This window comes from Glycine max, chromosome 15, assembly GCF_000004515.6.
Source record: "Glycine max cultivar Williams 82 chromosome 15, Glycine_max_v4.0, whole genome shotgun sequence".
Classification (NCBI taxonomy): Eukaryota; Viridiplantae; Streptophyta; class Magnoliopsida; order Fabales; family Fabaceae; genus Glycine; species Glycine max.
Window position 1 is genome coordinate 1,561,533 of NC_038251.2, and position 16,101 is coordinate 1,577,633.

Here is a 16,101-nt window from a genome sequence, read left to right on the forward strand (position 1 = left end):
CTAATTAACTAGAACTAGAAATAAGCGTGGAGAGAGAAGAACAATGCGTACACAGTATATATGTAGGCGCAAATAATTCTGATCCTCGCAAAGTCGCAGCGTAAAGGAGATCTTTGGGATCTTGAGTCGATTTTATTACATGTAAAAATTATGATGAGAAGATTAATCCAAAGTGACACAATCAAAATCAGGACATGACCATTCTAAGATATTTTTTTCTTTTAATAAAATGTTAAGAATATGTGTGTACATTCAAGAGAGAATCTTTGTTTTCTTGATCTAGAATTGACTTAATTTAGAACAAAACACAATTAGCTAGACATATCATCAAATTCAAAGCAGGCCAACTCTTAAAAAGCAATCATACATGGTAAAAAAAAAGTAATTGATTTAGGTCAAGACCAATTTTTGGTCTTCCATTGTGGAAGATCGATCTTTTGGGGACGGAAAGCAATTCAAGCCACGAACCTTGACTCACAAAAGACTCATACATGTACATGTATGGAAATATTTTTTTTTTCAACCACAATAATTAATTAGGATTTTTAGTTTCTTGATAAGATCATGAGGAAATCAATTCTTAATTTAGAGTTTAATCATACTTAAAAAATTTTCTCTCACTAAAAATATATTCGACAAGGATCAACTCGAGTTCTTTCCAATAAACTCATATTGTATTGACAATTAACCGAATTACAGCCAATGAGGATATATGAATAATCTTTAACTAGTTCCTAATCAAAATAACTTAGTCATTAAATTGCCTTTGTCTTTTAGTCAGTAATTTCATTTTGAAAAATGTTTCTTGTGCAATCTTAAATTGTGTACAACTTAAAAGAGAAAGAAAAAGACGAAAGATAAACTATTGATGATTTAGTGTGATGTAAAGATATAGATGAAAAAAAAGAATTATTGATTATGTGTTTGAAGTTTTTTGTTGTTAGAATATAATCATTCCTTATTTTTATGTCATCCTATCGTCATTAAATTTATGAATTAAACCTATAATATTGACTAAATATTTCAAAGGGAAGAAAAAAAATTGTTAAAAATATCTATTTCCATTGTTTAAGGTCACATACTCGCATTGTAGTTTTGTTTAGCTCAAGTTTTGACAGAAACAAATAAGTTTACATAATTGTTTTCTCTTTTGTGTACTTAAACAACATATGTACAAATAAGATTATCAAAATAATAAACTCAATATAAAATAAATCCGAATATAAGCAGTTAATAATTTCGAATTTTAACGTGGTCATGCAACGTTAACACGTGTTCTGAAACTACACATGCATTACCATATCCAAGGATGAGAGCACTAGTCGTTTATTGTCCCTGAGAGAGAGCCTCTTTTTCTTCCAAGCAACAAATTAAGACACCATAGTCTAAATGTGGATCCCATTAATTATCATGCACACACACATACACTCTTGGTACTATAGCGGCGCATGAGTCAATTATTCACATAAAAGCAAACAAAAAAGGTCACTACACTAAGAACAATCAAAAAGACAGGGTGATGGGTGCAATCAATGAAAGGAAGAATAAAAACTAGCAATAGTAGTGGGGATCGCAAGTGATCTTATCAATGATGGTAATATAATACTAGATAAAAGGAATGGGTGGGGTGGGGTCTCCCACAAACCCAAAGTTAAATGGTTTCAAGTTGTTGGATTGGAGTAGTCATCTTTGGTGCCAGTGTAAGCTAAGACGATCGATTTTATTGTTAGAAAACGTGCCAGAAAATAACACATTATTATGCTCATCACTCACACAGATGTCATTTTTTACATTTTTTTAATGTTTTTTTTAAAACTTAATTTATTTTATGTAACATATTTGAAAAATCACTAAGAATGAGTCGATTGTGTTTATAAAGTAAAAAATTATATTTAAAATATAATATGTCTATTCTTGCTCAAACATGATTCTTTACTTCTCTAGCTCGTGCTCATGTTCATGCTCACCTAGTAGCAAATTAAAGTGCCAAAGGTAATGAAAGCGAGATTGAAAGCCGCGTTGTGTGGACAACTACAAGACATGAGAGGTCCAAAAGACGGTTTTGATGTATGAGCTAGGTCACTCTCTGCTAGCTTTTCTCACCCTTTTTCTTCAATCAAACACTTCTTGTCAGATTCCTTCCCCTTTTTTTTCTAAATAAAGATGCCATGTTTTCCAAATAAAACCTCAATTCTTCTCAAGATTTTTTAGTCGCTGCAGGTGATCAGTAATAGTGCAACAACATGTGTTACACGTACTGTAAATAAATAATTCAAATTCATCCCTCGATCCATTCATTTCATATATTGTATTGATCCGAATTTAAGTCGATGGATAGTTTTTATTCGGACCAATAATTTAACTTTTTAAGATCAGCTAATTCGAGTTTCTACTTTTCCTTTCTCTTTTGCAGTACACATGGAACTAGAATAGATACCTTGTCTAATGGACACAATTAATGGTTGCCATTCAATTGAATTGACTCCACAGCACTACGGTTTAGGACGAATTTACAACATGTACCATGTGATGCATACAAATGAAGCATTCTCCTCTTGACACTTATTTTTCTTTTTATGTTGCCTTGAAAGGTTAAGTACGTTGTTGCTGTCCGATGATCACACTTGAGTAGTGGGCCACGGTCACCAATTTATTCTTAATCAATTCAGGAATAATGCATTCTTAACCCATATCTTTGCATGGATCTGGTTCTTTAAATTAATAAAATTAAAGAACTTTCAAGGACGGAAAAAGATCATCTATAAAAAGTACTCGAAAAAGAAACAAGCAAAAAACAAGAGAAAGGATGAAAACGCGACCCTTGCTATCATCTCAAGGAGTTGCTTTTTATAAAAGGACTGAACTCAGCATAACCTTCTTAAGTCTTAACAACTAATAAATACTAGTATTTAACAACGTATCCATATATGAATAACAAAATATAAAATCATTTTTACAATGATGCCTTTTGTATACATTAATCCTGTGTGGTTTTCTTCTTCTTCTTTGAAGCGTTCTTCATTTGAATGGCAACCATTAATTGTGTACAACGACGACTCCTGCTTCCAGGGATTGTGACATTTAACCCTGTGGTCCGCGCAACACCAGATTGAGCCGCAATGCGTCATAAAGATTCCAGATTCCCCTTTCACGCCACCTCTCTGTATACATCATCGATCGATGCTTCACTGTGTAAAGTTGGAAAAAGAATTATGAAAGTCTAAATAAATAATATAATAGAAATTAAGTAAAATTGTTTCATTGAAATGAAATATAGAAACATTTAAATTAGAATCAGTTAATAGTTAAACGAAAAATGAAAAAAAGAAATACATTCATAAACTAAATTCTCATCTTACCCCTTATTAAATGCATGTTTTTATCCCTTATTTTTCATAAATATTTTTTATTGCATAATGTATAATGATTATATGCCTTTGACATTCATTTTAATGCATAATCGATTATATATAACTCAAGACATTCCTTTTAAATTGGTGGTATAGGATTATGCCACTTGCAACCTTTTTTTTTTTTTACCATGGGCATATAATCATGGTTGTGGGTGTGTATTAGGAAGAGTGATTGTGTTCATGACAATTGTTTTACAAAATTATATGCTTAACATAATCCATAATATGTTATATGAGATATAAGATTGACGAAGGAAGGGATTTATAAATTATAATATTTAACAAATAAAATATGTTTTTTTATGAGGAAACAATAAATATATTATAAAGAGTTTGATTCTTAATTATATAGAAAGAGCTAGAACATTTTGTTTAAAGGGACAATTTATTCTAATGATCTCTATACTTAGACAATACCTTTCATTATATATGATATTACTCCTAAATTATATATATTTTTAATATATAACTTTTTCTAAGAAAAAAAAATCAACTTACACTAGTGTAGCTATAAAAAAAACTTACACCAATGTAAATTATCTCATTATTACATAATTTAATCATTGTTATATTTTTAGGAAGATTTCTTACATGATAATTATACCAATTTTTTATATTATGTAATATATAAAAAAAAGTTGACTTTTTTCTCGCAAATTAGACAAAAATAACGTGATATCAGTTTTGAAAATTACAAGTTAAAATTTTAATAATAAAGATACTAAGCTAGTAATTTAACCTAATTTTAATTTACTTTGTGATACAGTTATAAATGTTCAATTCTTCAACAACAAAACTAGTAATTTAACCTAATTTTAATTTACTTTGTAAAAAAGTTAAAAATGTTCAATTTTTCAAAAACAAAAAAAAAAAAAAAAAAGACAAATACTCAAATGGCATACACACATATTGAAGTATTGCAAATAATATTTTTATCTTTTAAAAAGTAAATTTAAAATTAACAATGATAGATCCTGTATTATTGTAATCCTAAATTAAAACGCATAGAGATTAGAGACAGGGAGCAGAGCAGGTAACAATAATATGATGCGTTTCCTAGTGACCAACCGGACCTGACTACAGCAGAAACACAAAACGCGAGGCGTACCATCACACTCATTTAATTTAATAATAATACATATAACTATTACCTTAAGCCAAAGGCTAACAAGTGCATTAAGGGTATTAATTAAAGAATACTGATTAATAAGATTCCTTAAATTTTACTTTTCTAGACAAATAATACTTATACAATCACCACTTTAAAATGAAAATATTTTTTAGCAAATAATAGTTTAGACTTAAAATGGTGTGATTATTTTTGTGTTTACACAAACATAAAATAAAACTCATATTGCTGTATAAAATTTCATTATATTTATAGCCACTTCAACAACAATATAATTTTTTTTAATTTTTGAAAAATCTTCATTTTGTGAATTGAGAGAAGATTGTGAGAGTAGTACATTTTTATTTATTTATTTATGTAATAAACAACTTAACAATTGTACCAAAAACAAAAACAATTTAATCTTATAATCTATGTATTTTTAGTATTATATACTTTCTCCAATTTTATTTATAAGATTCAAATTAGAAATAATACTTATCTTATTTATTTTTTTATAATAATATTTATCTTTTTTATAAAACTCAATTCATAATAATAATTGTATTAAATATTTCTGGACTAACATATTCCTAATTAAAAGAGAAATTATTATTATCAAATGACAAACAATTATAGTAGAGAAAGAGTCATACTAATGACAATGGTAGTTTAAAAACAAATATAATTTAAGGCATATTTATTGTTATAAATTAGGTTAATTATTTTTCTTCATCTTGATAAATTAGGTAATTGGATCAGACAAGTAAGACGAGAGAAAATATTATTTATCAAAGGCTTCATAATTTTATTAAGGAGACTATAAAAATAAACCTTTTAGTTTGAGAAATTAAAATTAAAATTATTTTTTTGTCTTTTTTATAATAATATTTCAAGTTATTTTTACATTAATTATTTTTTTTATCAAAATACTCTTAATTAATTTTCAATAAATGTTACAAATTAATAAGAAAAATTATTCTCTCTTATAAGATTAGAGAAAGAGTCTAAAACACATTAATTTATTAGATAGAAAATAATTAAGTGAAAAGTATAAAATTACAGAGTTTCAATAATAATTTTAAAAAATAATACAAATTAAAAAAATTAATTTTTAACTAAATTAACTACTTTTCTTAAAAAATTAAATTAGGTAAAATATTCTTATACTCCAAAATCTTATCAATTCTTTTTTTAGAATAAAATATTGTCAATTGTGAAGATTATCAAATCATAATTTTACACATGCAATTAAGTAATAGCATTGGCCCAAGACAGGATGATGGTGGAAGAACGAGGAAAGTGGAATAAAATTTGGCCTAATTATAGGTTATTTTAACTTCAATAGTGGCTAATATATGACCACCTAATTAAAGTACAAACAAGCCAAATAATTGAGGAGGTACAGCATCCTTATCAAATAATGGAACCATTTTGTATTTTTCGTAGCTTAAATTATTGTTTAATCTTCTCTTGTGATATCCATTTGTACTAAAGAAACTTTGTGTTATCTGAAAAATAGTTAGTGAGAATATTATCAAGTGTATTAAGTTCAAAATGATAAAGGATAATTTTAAATTCTCTCACTTGGGGAGAAAAATACAACAATTGTGTTAACTTTTTATATACTAACTAGTCTAATAAAAACCGTATCCAAAATTTTATGTATTATATATTTAGTTTATTTTTCTATTGGTTTTATTTTATAAAATTAAGTTGGTAATATATATATATATATATATATATATATATATATATATATATATATATATATATATATATATGAGATATTCGGATTTACGATTTTTTATTTATTCTTTCAACTCTTAAATTCATCTTTCTAAGAATTAAATCAACCTTATAACTTCTTTGATTAAAATGTTATTCATTGTTATACCAAGTAAACTGAATTGCAAAATCTAAAAAAACAGGTATTAATCTATATTTTAAAATCAGATGTATATTTTGAAGACTGGTATACGTTCCTGCTTTCATTATTATTTTCTTAAAACTAGTTTTACATAATTATTTCACACAAATGTTCACACGTTTGATAATTGTACACATCAATTGAATTTAGTTTCAAATTCAGCAATTTTAGTACGTAAAGTTATATAGTTTGTTTTTAGTCAATTTCTGAGACTATTCGTTTGAAATATGTATAACTCTGTTAAAATCCCTAACATTCTTCTATACATAGCTTATGAATGATCAGTTTTCTTTCTTCTTCTTTTTCAATATTTTAGCCCATGAATAAAAGCCGAAGTTCTAACCGTAGGAATGTATTCTCTATCATAAAAGCAGTGTATTTGAATGAATTTTTCTGGTGACCAAGTTGTTTTAGGGCTAGCTAGCTCGTCTAATTAATAATTGGTTGAAATGGATCATTGAACTATTGAATGTACTCAAATTACTGAATATAATTAGACGTGTATAAAAATTAATTAATATAAATTACATATTTTATATTAAAACGTAAGTTTGTTATTGAAGAATATTAGAATTGGTTATATAATTTTAAAACAAGGACTTATAAAATCATCATCATTTTCCAGTCTTAGAAATTGTACAAGATTTGCACCGAAAACATTGTTGTTACATGAAAGTCGCCCACGGAATTAAAATGGGAAGAAGACAAGTATGGTTGGTTCTGGCTGGTACAGTAGTTGTAGAAGCACACACGTGAATTCTTCAATGATTAACGCCTTGACAAATGTCTCAACCTCAACTGGAAAAGGAAAACAACACATCCACGTACACCAACGCGACTCGCCACGTACTTGGATTGAAGGAAAAAAAAATGAAAAAATTTAAAATTTGAATTGAGAAAAAATAAGAGGATTTTTTTTTATTTAGTTTAGTTTGGTTTCATAGTTTTTTTTTGATTTATTATCCTAATTTAAATCTATCCACCAAACTTTTATTAAGTTTTATTAACATATTTTAGTTAAAAATTATTATCTTTACTTTTATTTATTATTAACATAAAATAATATTATTAACTTTTTTTATAACATAATAATAATTTGTGTATCACTTAATATTTAATATTATCTTTTTAAAATATTAATATATCTTTTTAACATATGGAAATAAATTATACATCTTAATTATAAAACAAATGAAAAGTAATAAAATATTTAATACTTATTATTAATTATCATAATAAAAATTAATATAATTATAATTAGGTAAAATTGTAAATTTGGTTTCTCAGTTTATCTCCAGTTTTAAATTTGGTCCCTCTATCTTGTAAAATCATGTAATGTTGGTCCCCATGCCACAATTAGACGTTGACCCGTTAACAAATTATATTTTGATTGAATGTCAACTCCATGAAAGATGTATTGTTGTTTTTGATCCCCAGGCCACAATTGGACGTTGATTGTTAATAAGTGATGTTGACAGTCACGTGTGATGTTTATACTAGATGATGTCACGTGTCATGTTCTGATTGAATGTCAACTCCATATATCTAGTGTTTTACCTTTCATATTGCTATTTCAATTACCTGTCATATTGCTATTTCAATTACCTGTAGTATGACTCTGGTGTATACATTAATTTTTTGAAAAATAAATATCTTAATCTTAATATACAAACACAAATAAGTAAAACTCGGATAAATGTTTAAGGATACATTATAGATTTTTTTAACTTAAATAATTACTTTATGCATAATTAGTAGAAAAGAGAAACTCCGTGCATCTGTTTAATTTTTTTAACATAAAAAAAGAAAAAGGTAATAGAACTACAGAAGTACGTTAATAGCGGTGGAGCACTGGGATGTTTGTAGGATGTAACTTTTATTATGAGTAGTTTCAAAAGTATAGTTAAAGGGGTAAAAAAGATAATTATGTAGAAAGTTATAAAGGTAAAATGGGATAAAAATGTGTATAGCAATACTTGGTATGTTTTTTATATAATAATTATAGATTATATATTTTCAAATAAGTAAAATCCATTAAAATATTACTATATTTTTGTTAAAAATTTATTATTGAGTTATACGTAATATTTAAATGTTAGTCGATTTAAGCGTAAACAGGAAATAGAGATAGGAAAAGAGAGAGAGCGCAAGGACAATACCATATCAGATGAGGCTTGAAGTCAACTACGTCAATATTACAATTTATAACCCAAAACGCTTTAAAAAAAACAGCTTACAAACTTCTTTCTAAACTGTATTGGGAGACATTAATATTTTATGTATAAAAGGCTTCACGCATTGGCGCATTGCAAAAAATATGTTTTTCCATAATAAAAAAATGAACGATGATGTAATTTGCAAAACATTTGAATAATTTACTAGAAATTATTTGCAGGGTAGGGGAGTGATAATACAACACAGCTTCATTTTCAATCTATATTTTTGACGTAACAGTGTACGGAGGGGATTAGATTACGTTCTACGTTGCCGCTGTACTGCTTGCTAGGACTTCTTATTATTATATCTGTCATATTTACTGTACAGGAATTTGACTAATTTAACTAACTACTTTAGTATGATTTTTTCTTTAAATTATTTTTTTTCATTTTTCATTCACAAAATTAAAATTAAAAATTTTATTTAAAGAATTCAAATTCATTAAACCAATGACTTATTGATTGTTGCTGCTTGCTCGGATTGAATAGCAATGAGGGATTTGTTTCAAGTTATTTATTCGAAGTGAGTTGAAAATGATTCATTTATATTTGTTTTTTATAGAGAGGTTTGTTTTGCTTATACAAATAAATAGATTGTCTTTTTTAACATTTCAAAGATAATTTACTTTACTAATCTAACAAAATAATATTTTTCTTCACAATAAAAATATTTTTTAACTTACTTTAATATCATATTCAAACTCATTTTTTTTTAAAAAATTCTGACAAATTTAAAAGCAAATAAAACCTAAATAATTCCTTTATCATTAAACAAAAAGGAAAAAACAGCAAAAGTAGTTCTCCTTTGAGGTGTGAAGTGCAGACTTCAGACAGAGTTTTCTTTCTTTCATTTTTTTACGATGAAAAATTAAAATAAAAACACAAACTCAACTTTTTGTCAGATTTAGAATAGACAAAACAAATCCCAACGCTAATAGACTCAAATCAAACGGTAAGGAGAGCGCGATGTGTAGCACACACGATTGAATAGCGGCACAGGGAATCCCATTTCATTCACACAATTCTCAAATATGGGGATATGTGGACGGAGAGAGAGAGAGGGAGAGTGCAGAACAGAACAGAACAGAGGAGACAAGATCATGGGATCTGCATGTTTTTATTGCAGAAGTCCTGCAAATATGGATCATGCAAATCCTCTCCCTCCAAAATAAAAACAAAAAAGCAACCTTTGCTATCCCATCCATCAATTTCCTCACATCTCAAAAGCATCCACCCCTTTCAAATTTTATTTTAATTTATTTTTACTTTAATCCTCAAATTATGTTTCTAATTTTTTATCTTACAAATCTTATCCAACCCAAAGGAAAATCTTTAATTAACCTATTATGTTTTAAAACGTGGATAATAATTTATTTAATCACAGAATTTGTGTTTGATTTTGACTGGGTGTAAAAATTTCCGAGTTATCAATATTCACGTGTCGCAAGCAGATCAGTCATGCAAAAATTATATTGTTTTCTAATTTTTATCTCACTAATTTTATCCAACCCAATGAAAATCTTTAACTGACCAATTATGTTCTAAAATTAACATTGGCTAACATTCCCATCATTACTAAAAGGGTAGTAAAACTTTGTCCCTTTATGCCACCATGGACTTTGAGTGTGCCAGCGTCCCTCTCTTTGGACCTTCAAGTGCTTAAGTAAACTAATTCGTCTCGACTCAGATCCAAAAGGAAAAAAAATGGCGCAAAATGATCATATTTGATTAGGGAGAAAATCTCAAATTACATTTAGGCTAATGTTAATTAATATATTGATTAACAAAATTAAAATAAAAATATTTTTATTAAAAAATGAAAATTACATTATTTATGAATTTTTTACACTCTTCAATTATTTATATAATAAATATATTTTTTTAATTCCTTAAAAAATACTCTAAAGACACCAATTATCCATACTCATTACCTTTAAGTAAATTTCTAGCACAGGATTAATAAAGGGGAGGGAGTACTTGGGGATGTGTGCTAATAAGGCAAAGGCAAAGGAATAGGAATAAGAGCTATAAGGGTATAGGGGGGATAGTGTGAGTATCTTTAGGGGAGGTCAGCACTCAGCACAACACAAGCACAAGCTTGTGTTTAAATTGTATAATGCATTGGAAACTTTAAATTTCTTTAAACTATACAGAGAGAGAAGTAACCGAAGGTCGTTCATTCATTCAGCACGAAGCGAGAGAAGCGGAATCCAAAGTAGAGGCAACATAGTCGCGAACGTTGCTCCTCTTCCGCTTCGGCACCATTTTCGTTGGTTTCAGGTCTTTCCTAAAAGCTTCAGGGATTAGGTTACGGGTTTCGTCGATCCTGTTCTCTTTCTGGGCCTGCGACAGCGAGTGGTTCACGACGCGGAGGCTCTGATCGGAGCAAGCAGCAGGGAACACGCTCTGGCCGTCGGAGAAGCTGATCTTCTCGACGGAGATCACGCAGCACTCCTGCCAGCTGAGCTCACCGAGATCCGCAACCACATCCTCCAGCACCACCGCCGCGAACGCCGATACGCTCTCGCTCACCGTTGACCGCGGCAGATCCACCAGTTCCAGCGACTCCACCGCTTGCACCAGCACTTTCTGCGCACTAAATCGACTTAGGTTTTTGCAATTTCTCGAAACGGAAAACCTATTCGAGAACATTCTCTTGTTCTTCGAAGATTCGCCGAGCGAAAAACACAGATCCTAGACTATTACCGCAATCTATATCTTCTAATTTTACTTAATTAGCGTTGAATAAAAAGAAAAAAAACTAAGCGAAAAACAGTGAGAATAGGCGTGAGTGAGAACAAAACCTTAGGAGCGTGGTGGATTTTCTTGAAGCCGTGAATGCGGATGACCTGTGGTAGAAGGAAGAAGGGAAACGAATCGCAAGTGTTAGAGAGAACAATCGGAATTTTTTTAAGAACGAGAACTGAAAATCGTATAGAACGAATCGAATTAAGGAACCTGATTGAGTTGATTTATGGTGAGGTGAAGCGTTTGGCGAGAGTGAACGAGGTGAAGGTAGTCCTCGAGGCACAGCTTTTCGTTCTTTGAAGCGCGTTTCTTCGTGGTGCTTGCTTGCGATTGCGGAATCGCTATTGATAATTCTTCCGCCATGGTAAGTCAAAACGGAAAGAGCGAGAGAGAAACCGGAATTGCCACCTTTTATACTGTCATTAGGCGCACGTTAGTTCAGTAGTTCGTTAAGGGATCACTCAGCACTACTACGTGCACTTGTTAATCATATTAAAATTTAAATATTAATTAAACGAATACGAGTACATAAAGTATGCACCTCCACAAAATCATTAGAAGTTAAGCTGTTCACTTTATAAAACGGAAATCAAACTGGTGATACGTGTGTATCTTAAAGTTATAACTCATAAGACTCATAACCATGACTAATTTTTAGTTTCATAATAAGTGATAGGTACAGTGATTCATGTGAGGATACACTGTTATACACAAGTGATAGTGGAAAATGAGACTTAGAAGATTGTAAAACTGTATATAGTTTAGGAATAGTGGTGTCCAAATTTGATAATTATGCAGTAGGGTAAGATGCAATCATAGCTATGTCACAGAGTCCTTCCTCAGATTTTACAGCTGCTTTACTTCCTGTTCTAAACAACCTAACGTTATTTTTATGAGACTTGAGGTTGCGTGCATTGTGCTCTAATTCCGTTCCTGTTTTGTGTTCTTGGGTTGGTTGGCCAAGGGGAATCTCTCTGGTTTTTATCACACCTCTGTCTCTTTTTTTTTTAACCTCTCTCCTTAAAAAGAGGAAAGACATAGATAGAGAGAGATAGAGAGAGAAAGAGAGCAGGAGAACCCACTAAGCGTGCAAATAAAAGACTTAAAGCAAAGCTAAGATTACAATCCCATGCTATTATAGCTCCCTCCACCTTTGCTTTGCTTTTCGGGTGTGTTTTTATTTTTTATTTTCTCTTCCTTTCTCTCTTGGTGGGGTTTCCATTGAGCTGTGATAATACTTGTGTGTTCCTCCTTCTGCTACCTCAGTCTATCCAACGTTTTGCAGTGGCCAAAACCTTAAAACCCTTTTATTTTTAAGGTTTCCTCTGTAGGTCCTTCTTGCTGTTCGCTCAGACTCTCGCACTTGTTGCAAGGAAGCCCTTGTTTCTCACAACTACAAGATGTGGTATTTATCGGATTTAAGCTGCGGTTAGACTTGTAAGATTCCCACTTCTCTAACACCATGCCTATATCATTTAATGTCCATTTTTCTTATGTAATGTTTTTTGAAACAAGACCCTTGTTTTCAAACTTTTTATCTCTTACTAACTAGTGTTTTTTTTTTTTTTTGCATGAAGCAGTGGGGGATTCTAGAGTTTGTTTTTGTTTCTTGCATACATATATTTGGTGAGTGATATTTCAGCAAGGAGGAATCTTCCTTTGGAGCGTGGTGTGAACAGAAGATGGATGAAAGGTCAAGAAACGAGGCATCTCCTCAGCTGTTAGATTTGATCTCAAACGAGAGAGAGTGGCAGATGAACAAGAGAAACGAAGGAAAATCCTCAGAAGAAAGAAAGCTTGAACTGAGGCTTGGTCCACCTGGTGAAGACTGGTCTCTGGGCGGTAAAATGAAGAACACAGAAAGAGAAGAATCTCTTCTCTCTCTTGGTTGCTTCTCTCCTAACAATGGGTTCCAGAGCAAGGCTTCTCCATGGCCAAACTACCACCACCACCACCAGGGTAACAACAACAAAGCCTCTTCTTCATCATTTCTTCAGTGCCCTAAGGTTGTGGTAGAGTTGCAGAATGGTGGTGATGGCAAAGTATTCTCTCCCTCTTCTGCAAATACAGCTGTGTCCCAGCCCAACACCTCTCAGAAAAGGTACTCCAGTTTTTCTTTCTTGTATCCATGTTTTGTTACTTTTCGACAGAGGATATTCATTCCCAGAGTCACGTTGTTTCACTTTTTTTTTTTTAATTTTCTGTTGTGTTTGTGGTCCATGCAAACTAATCTCTACTTGTTACCGTATGATAGATCTAGTGTTTCACAACCCCTTGTTGCACTTGAGTGTAAGAAAAATAACTAAAGAGTTTTCCATTATTAATTATTCACTTGTATGGTTATCCTCTTTTCCAGAGAGAAAGAAAGAAAGAAGGAAGGGACAATTTTTAAGCTTTGATATCCCTGTACGCTGTACTGGCCGTTTTTGTTCTGCTATACTTCCTTGCCATGTTCTCTCAGATATGTCCACATCGGTTTTTTGATGCTATCTGTCATTTATTATGTGCCTTCCTTATCTTGAGGTTTGACATTGGCTGGCATGCGAATATCGGACCCTTTCTCTATTTCCCTCTCTCTCTTCTCCCTTTGTCTCTCCGTTTTTAATTTCTTTGGTCCCTCGTGGGGAAAGCCTACTTTTGCTTGATTTAAATTAAAAATAATGTACAAAGACATAAGTAATAGTACTATATATGTGAACTTGATGAGTGATGGCAGGGTTGTGCTAGTGCCCAGTGAGCTCTTTAGCCCCACCTCATCTTTTGTATTTTTAACTTTTAGCCTGGTTCTTACCAGTTTCACTGTTCACTTTCATGCCTAACTTAACATTTTCTCCTTGTGGACCCATTAACAAACAGAACTGCTCCTGCTCCAGTGGTGGGGTGGCCCCCAATTCGTTCCTTCAGGAAGAACCTTGCAAGCAGCAGCAGTGCTTCTAAGCCACCTCCTGAGTCTCAGGCTGAGCAGCACAACAAGGTTGCTGGTAAAAAACCTGTTGACAACTATGCTAATAATAAAGGTTTGTTTGTCAAGATCAACATGGATGGTGTTCCTATAGGGAGAAAAGTGGACCTCAATGCCTATGACAGCTATGAAAATCTCTCTTCCGCCGTGGACGAGCTATTCAGAGGTCTTCTTGCTGGTAATTTTTGTGACACTCTAATTCAATGATGGTTTATTCTATAGTATAAATCATCCTTGCGTGGACCATTTTTTTGTATATTACTTTTGATTGATAGCTACCCAACCTGTAAGCAAAAACTTGAGTTTTTATTTTTTATTTATGACTAGCTATGATGTACTTGGGGGTTGGCTACATTAATTCAACATTTAATGCTTACGGTCAATCTCTTTCACCAAACATGTTTTTTTAATACAATTTGCATTTGGCCCTTTAGACCATTTTGCTTTCAAATTTTGTTTTTCCACGCTTTAGTTTTAGTTCTCTTCGTGATTGTCAAGAAGGAAACTTTGTCTTAACTCACTGCTGTTCAGCTCAAAGAGATTCCTCTGCTGGTGGAGTTCACAACAAGCAGGAGGAAGAGAAAGCAATTACGGGGTTATTGGATGGAAGTGGAGAGTATACTCTTGTTTATGAGGATAATGAAGGAGACAGGATGCTTGTTGGGGATGTGCCATGGCAGTAAGCATCTTATCACTATCAATCTTATGTACTATTATTTTATTTTATTCAATATTATATTATACTATATTGTACCTCACCACTTGATGTGTGAGGACCAATGTCGAATTAACATTTTGATCTCAAAACTGTATTCGATATTAGTTAGATTCCTTGTGCTTAACAATTACTGTATATTTAATATCAAACAACTTTTTTGTTTGCCAATTGTTGTGGATAAATCCGAAGCAGTACATGCCATGGCATGTCTGTTCTTTCACATGATAACACCTGTACGACTGTCCCCTCTCAGAAATACAGATAAACTATAAATAACTCGCGCAATTGGCTTTTCCCTTTGGTATTTTTTAAATGATTTAGTTATTGCTAGAAACTATGATTGACTGCAAAGATAGTTATATCATATGGTTTTTTAATGTCTACATATGCTTGGCAGCATGTTTGTATCAACAGTGAAGAGGCTACGAGTGTTGAAGAGTTCTGAGCTTTCTGCTTTTACCCGTGAGTTGGAATCTTATTTGATTTACTTGAAGAGTTGGAATGTTGTTTCTTCTTCCCTCGTTTTGTTTTAACTTGTGATTGAAAATTGAAGAAATGTTCCTATTTTCAGTTGGGAGTAAGCAAGACAAGATACCCCTTGACTCAGCAATGAAATGAACAGCGGTTTGAGGTTTTGATCACCTGCTGAAAACTTGAAGACTCTTCCTAATTTGACGTTTTGGTTCTATTGTCTGATGAAAAGAACATGGAATGAAGCTAGTTGCGTACATTACAACTAAGTAATGTGATGAATGTGTCTTTTTTTTTTTTTTTTCTAAATGAAGATTTGAAATGTTTATGGGTTTTGTATAAATAGGGAAGGGAAACTTCACGGATGTGTGTACTTATGATTTACTGTTGAGTAGCCATTAACTTGTTTTGGTTTGTATTTTGAAGTCCCTTTTGTAGGTGGGGTTTTTCAGGGTCTTAATAATTTTCACATCGTCATGGCAAAGAGCGAAATTTGGGACCTGTAAAAATATGGCTTTACTTGCTGGAATATTTT

General features: G+C 31.3%; 2 protein-coding genes across 3 annotated transcripts; one reads left to right on the plus strand and one right to left on the minus strand.

The window, feature by feature from the left end:
• Positions 1-10,743: 10,743 nt before the first annotated feature.
• Positions 10,744-11,778, minus strand: LOC100802998 (uncharacterized). The gene is made up of 3 exons (XM_003546531.5): positions 11,626-11,778; positions 11,472-11,516; positions 10,744-11,256 (listed from the first exon to the last, which is right to left on the minus strand). Exons 1-3 carry the CDS (start codon positions 11,776-11,778, stop codon positions 10,852-10,854), a joined length of 603 nt encoding a protein of 200 aa, XP_003546579.1. The 3' UTR covers positions 10,744-10,851.
• A 931-nt stretch (positions 11,779-12,709) lies between these two features.
• On the plus strand, positions 12,710-15,984 carry LOC100804593 (auxin-responsive protein IAA26). 2 transcript variants are annotated; one of them, XM_006597110.4, is made up of 6 exons: positions 12,710-12,852; positions 12,993-13,516; positions 14,272-14,555; positions 14,909-15,056; positions 15,493-15,557; positions 15,667-15,984. In XM_006597110.4, exons 2-6 carry the CDS (start codon positions 13,098-13,100, stop codon positions 15,711-15,713), a joined length of 963 nt encoding a protein of 320 aa, XP_006597173.1. In that variant the 5' UTR covers positions 12,710-12,852; positions 12,993-13,097; the 3' UTR covers positions 15,714-15,984. The 2 variants fall into 2 exon arrangements, with proteins under 2 accessions (XP_006597173.1, XP_003546582.1); XM_003546534.5 differs by having other exon boundaries at positions 12,996-13,516.
• Positions 15,985-16,101: the final 117 nt, after the last annotated feature.

What these genes read in the sequence shown, in the direction of transcription:
- LOC100802998 (XM_003546531.5), bottom strand. Translation starts at nt 11,778, where the DNA reads ATGGCGGAAGAATTATCAATAGCGATTCCGCAATCGCAAGCAAGCACC. An exon ending in CCATAAATCAACTCAATCAG is followed by an intron (nt 11,517 to 11,625) that starts GTTCCTTAATTC and finishes CTTCTACCACAG; the next exon opens with GTCATCCGCATTCACGGCTT. An exon ending in AAATCCACCACGCTCCTAAG is followed by an intron (nt 11,257 to 11,471) that starts GTTTTGTTCTCA and finishes TTTAGTGCGCAG; the next exon opens with AAAGTGCTGGTGCAAGCGGT.
- LOC100804593 (XM_006597110.4), top strand. Translation starts at nt 13,098, where the DNA reads ATGGATGAAAGGTCAAGAAACGAGGCATCTCCTCAGCTGTTAGATTTG. An exon ending in GTTGGGGATGTGCCATGGCA is followed by an intron (nt 15,057 to 15,492) that starts GTAAGCATCTTA and finishes TATGCTTGGCAG; the next exon opens with CATGTTTGTATCAACAGTGA. An exon ending in TGAGCTTTCTGCTTTTACCC is followed by an intron (nt 15,558 to 15,666) that starts GTGAGTTGGAAT and finishes TCCTATTTTCAG; the next exon opens with TTGGGAGTAAGCAAGACAAG.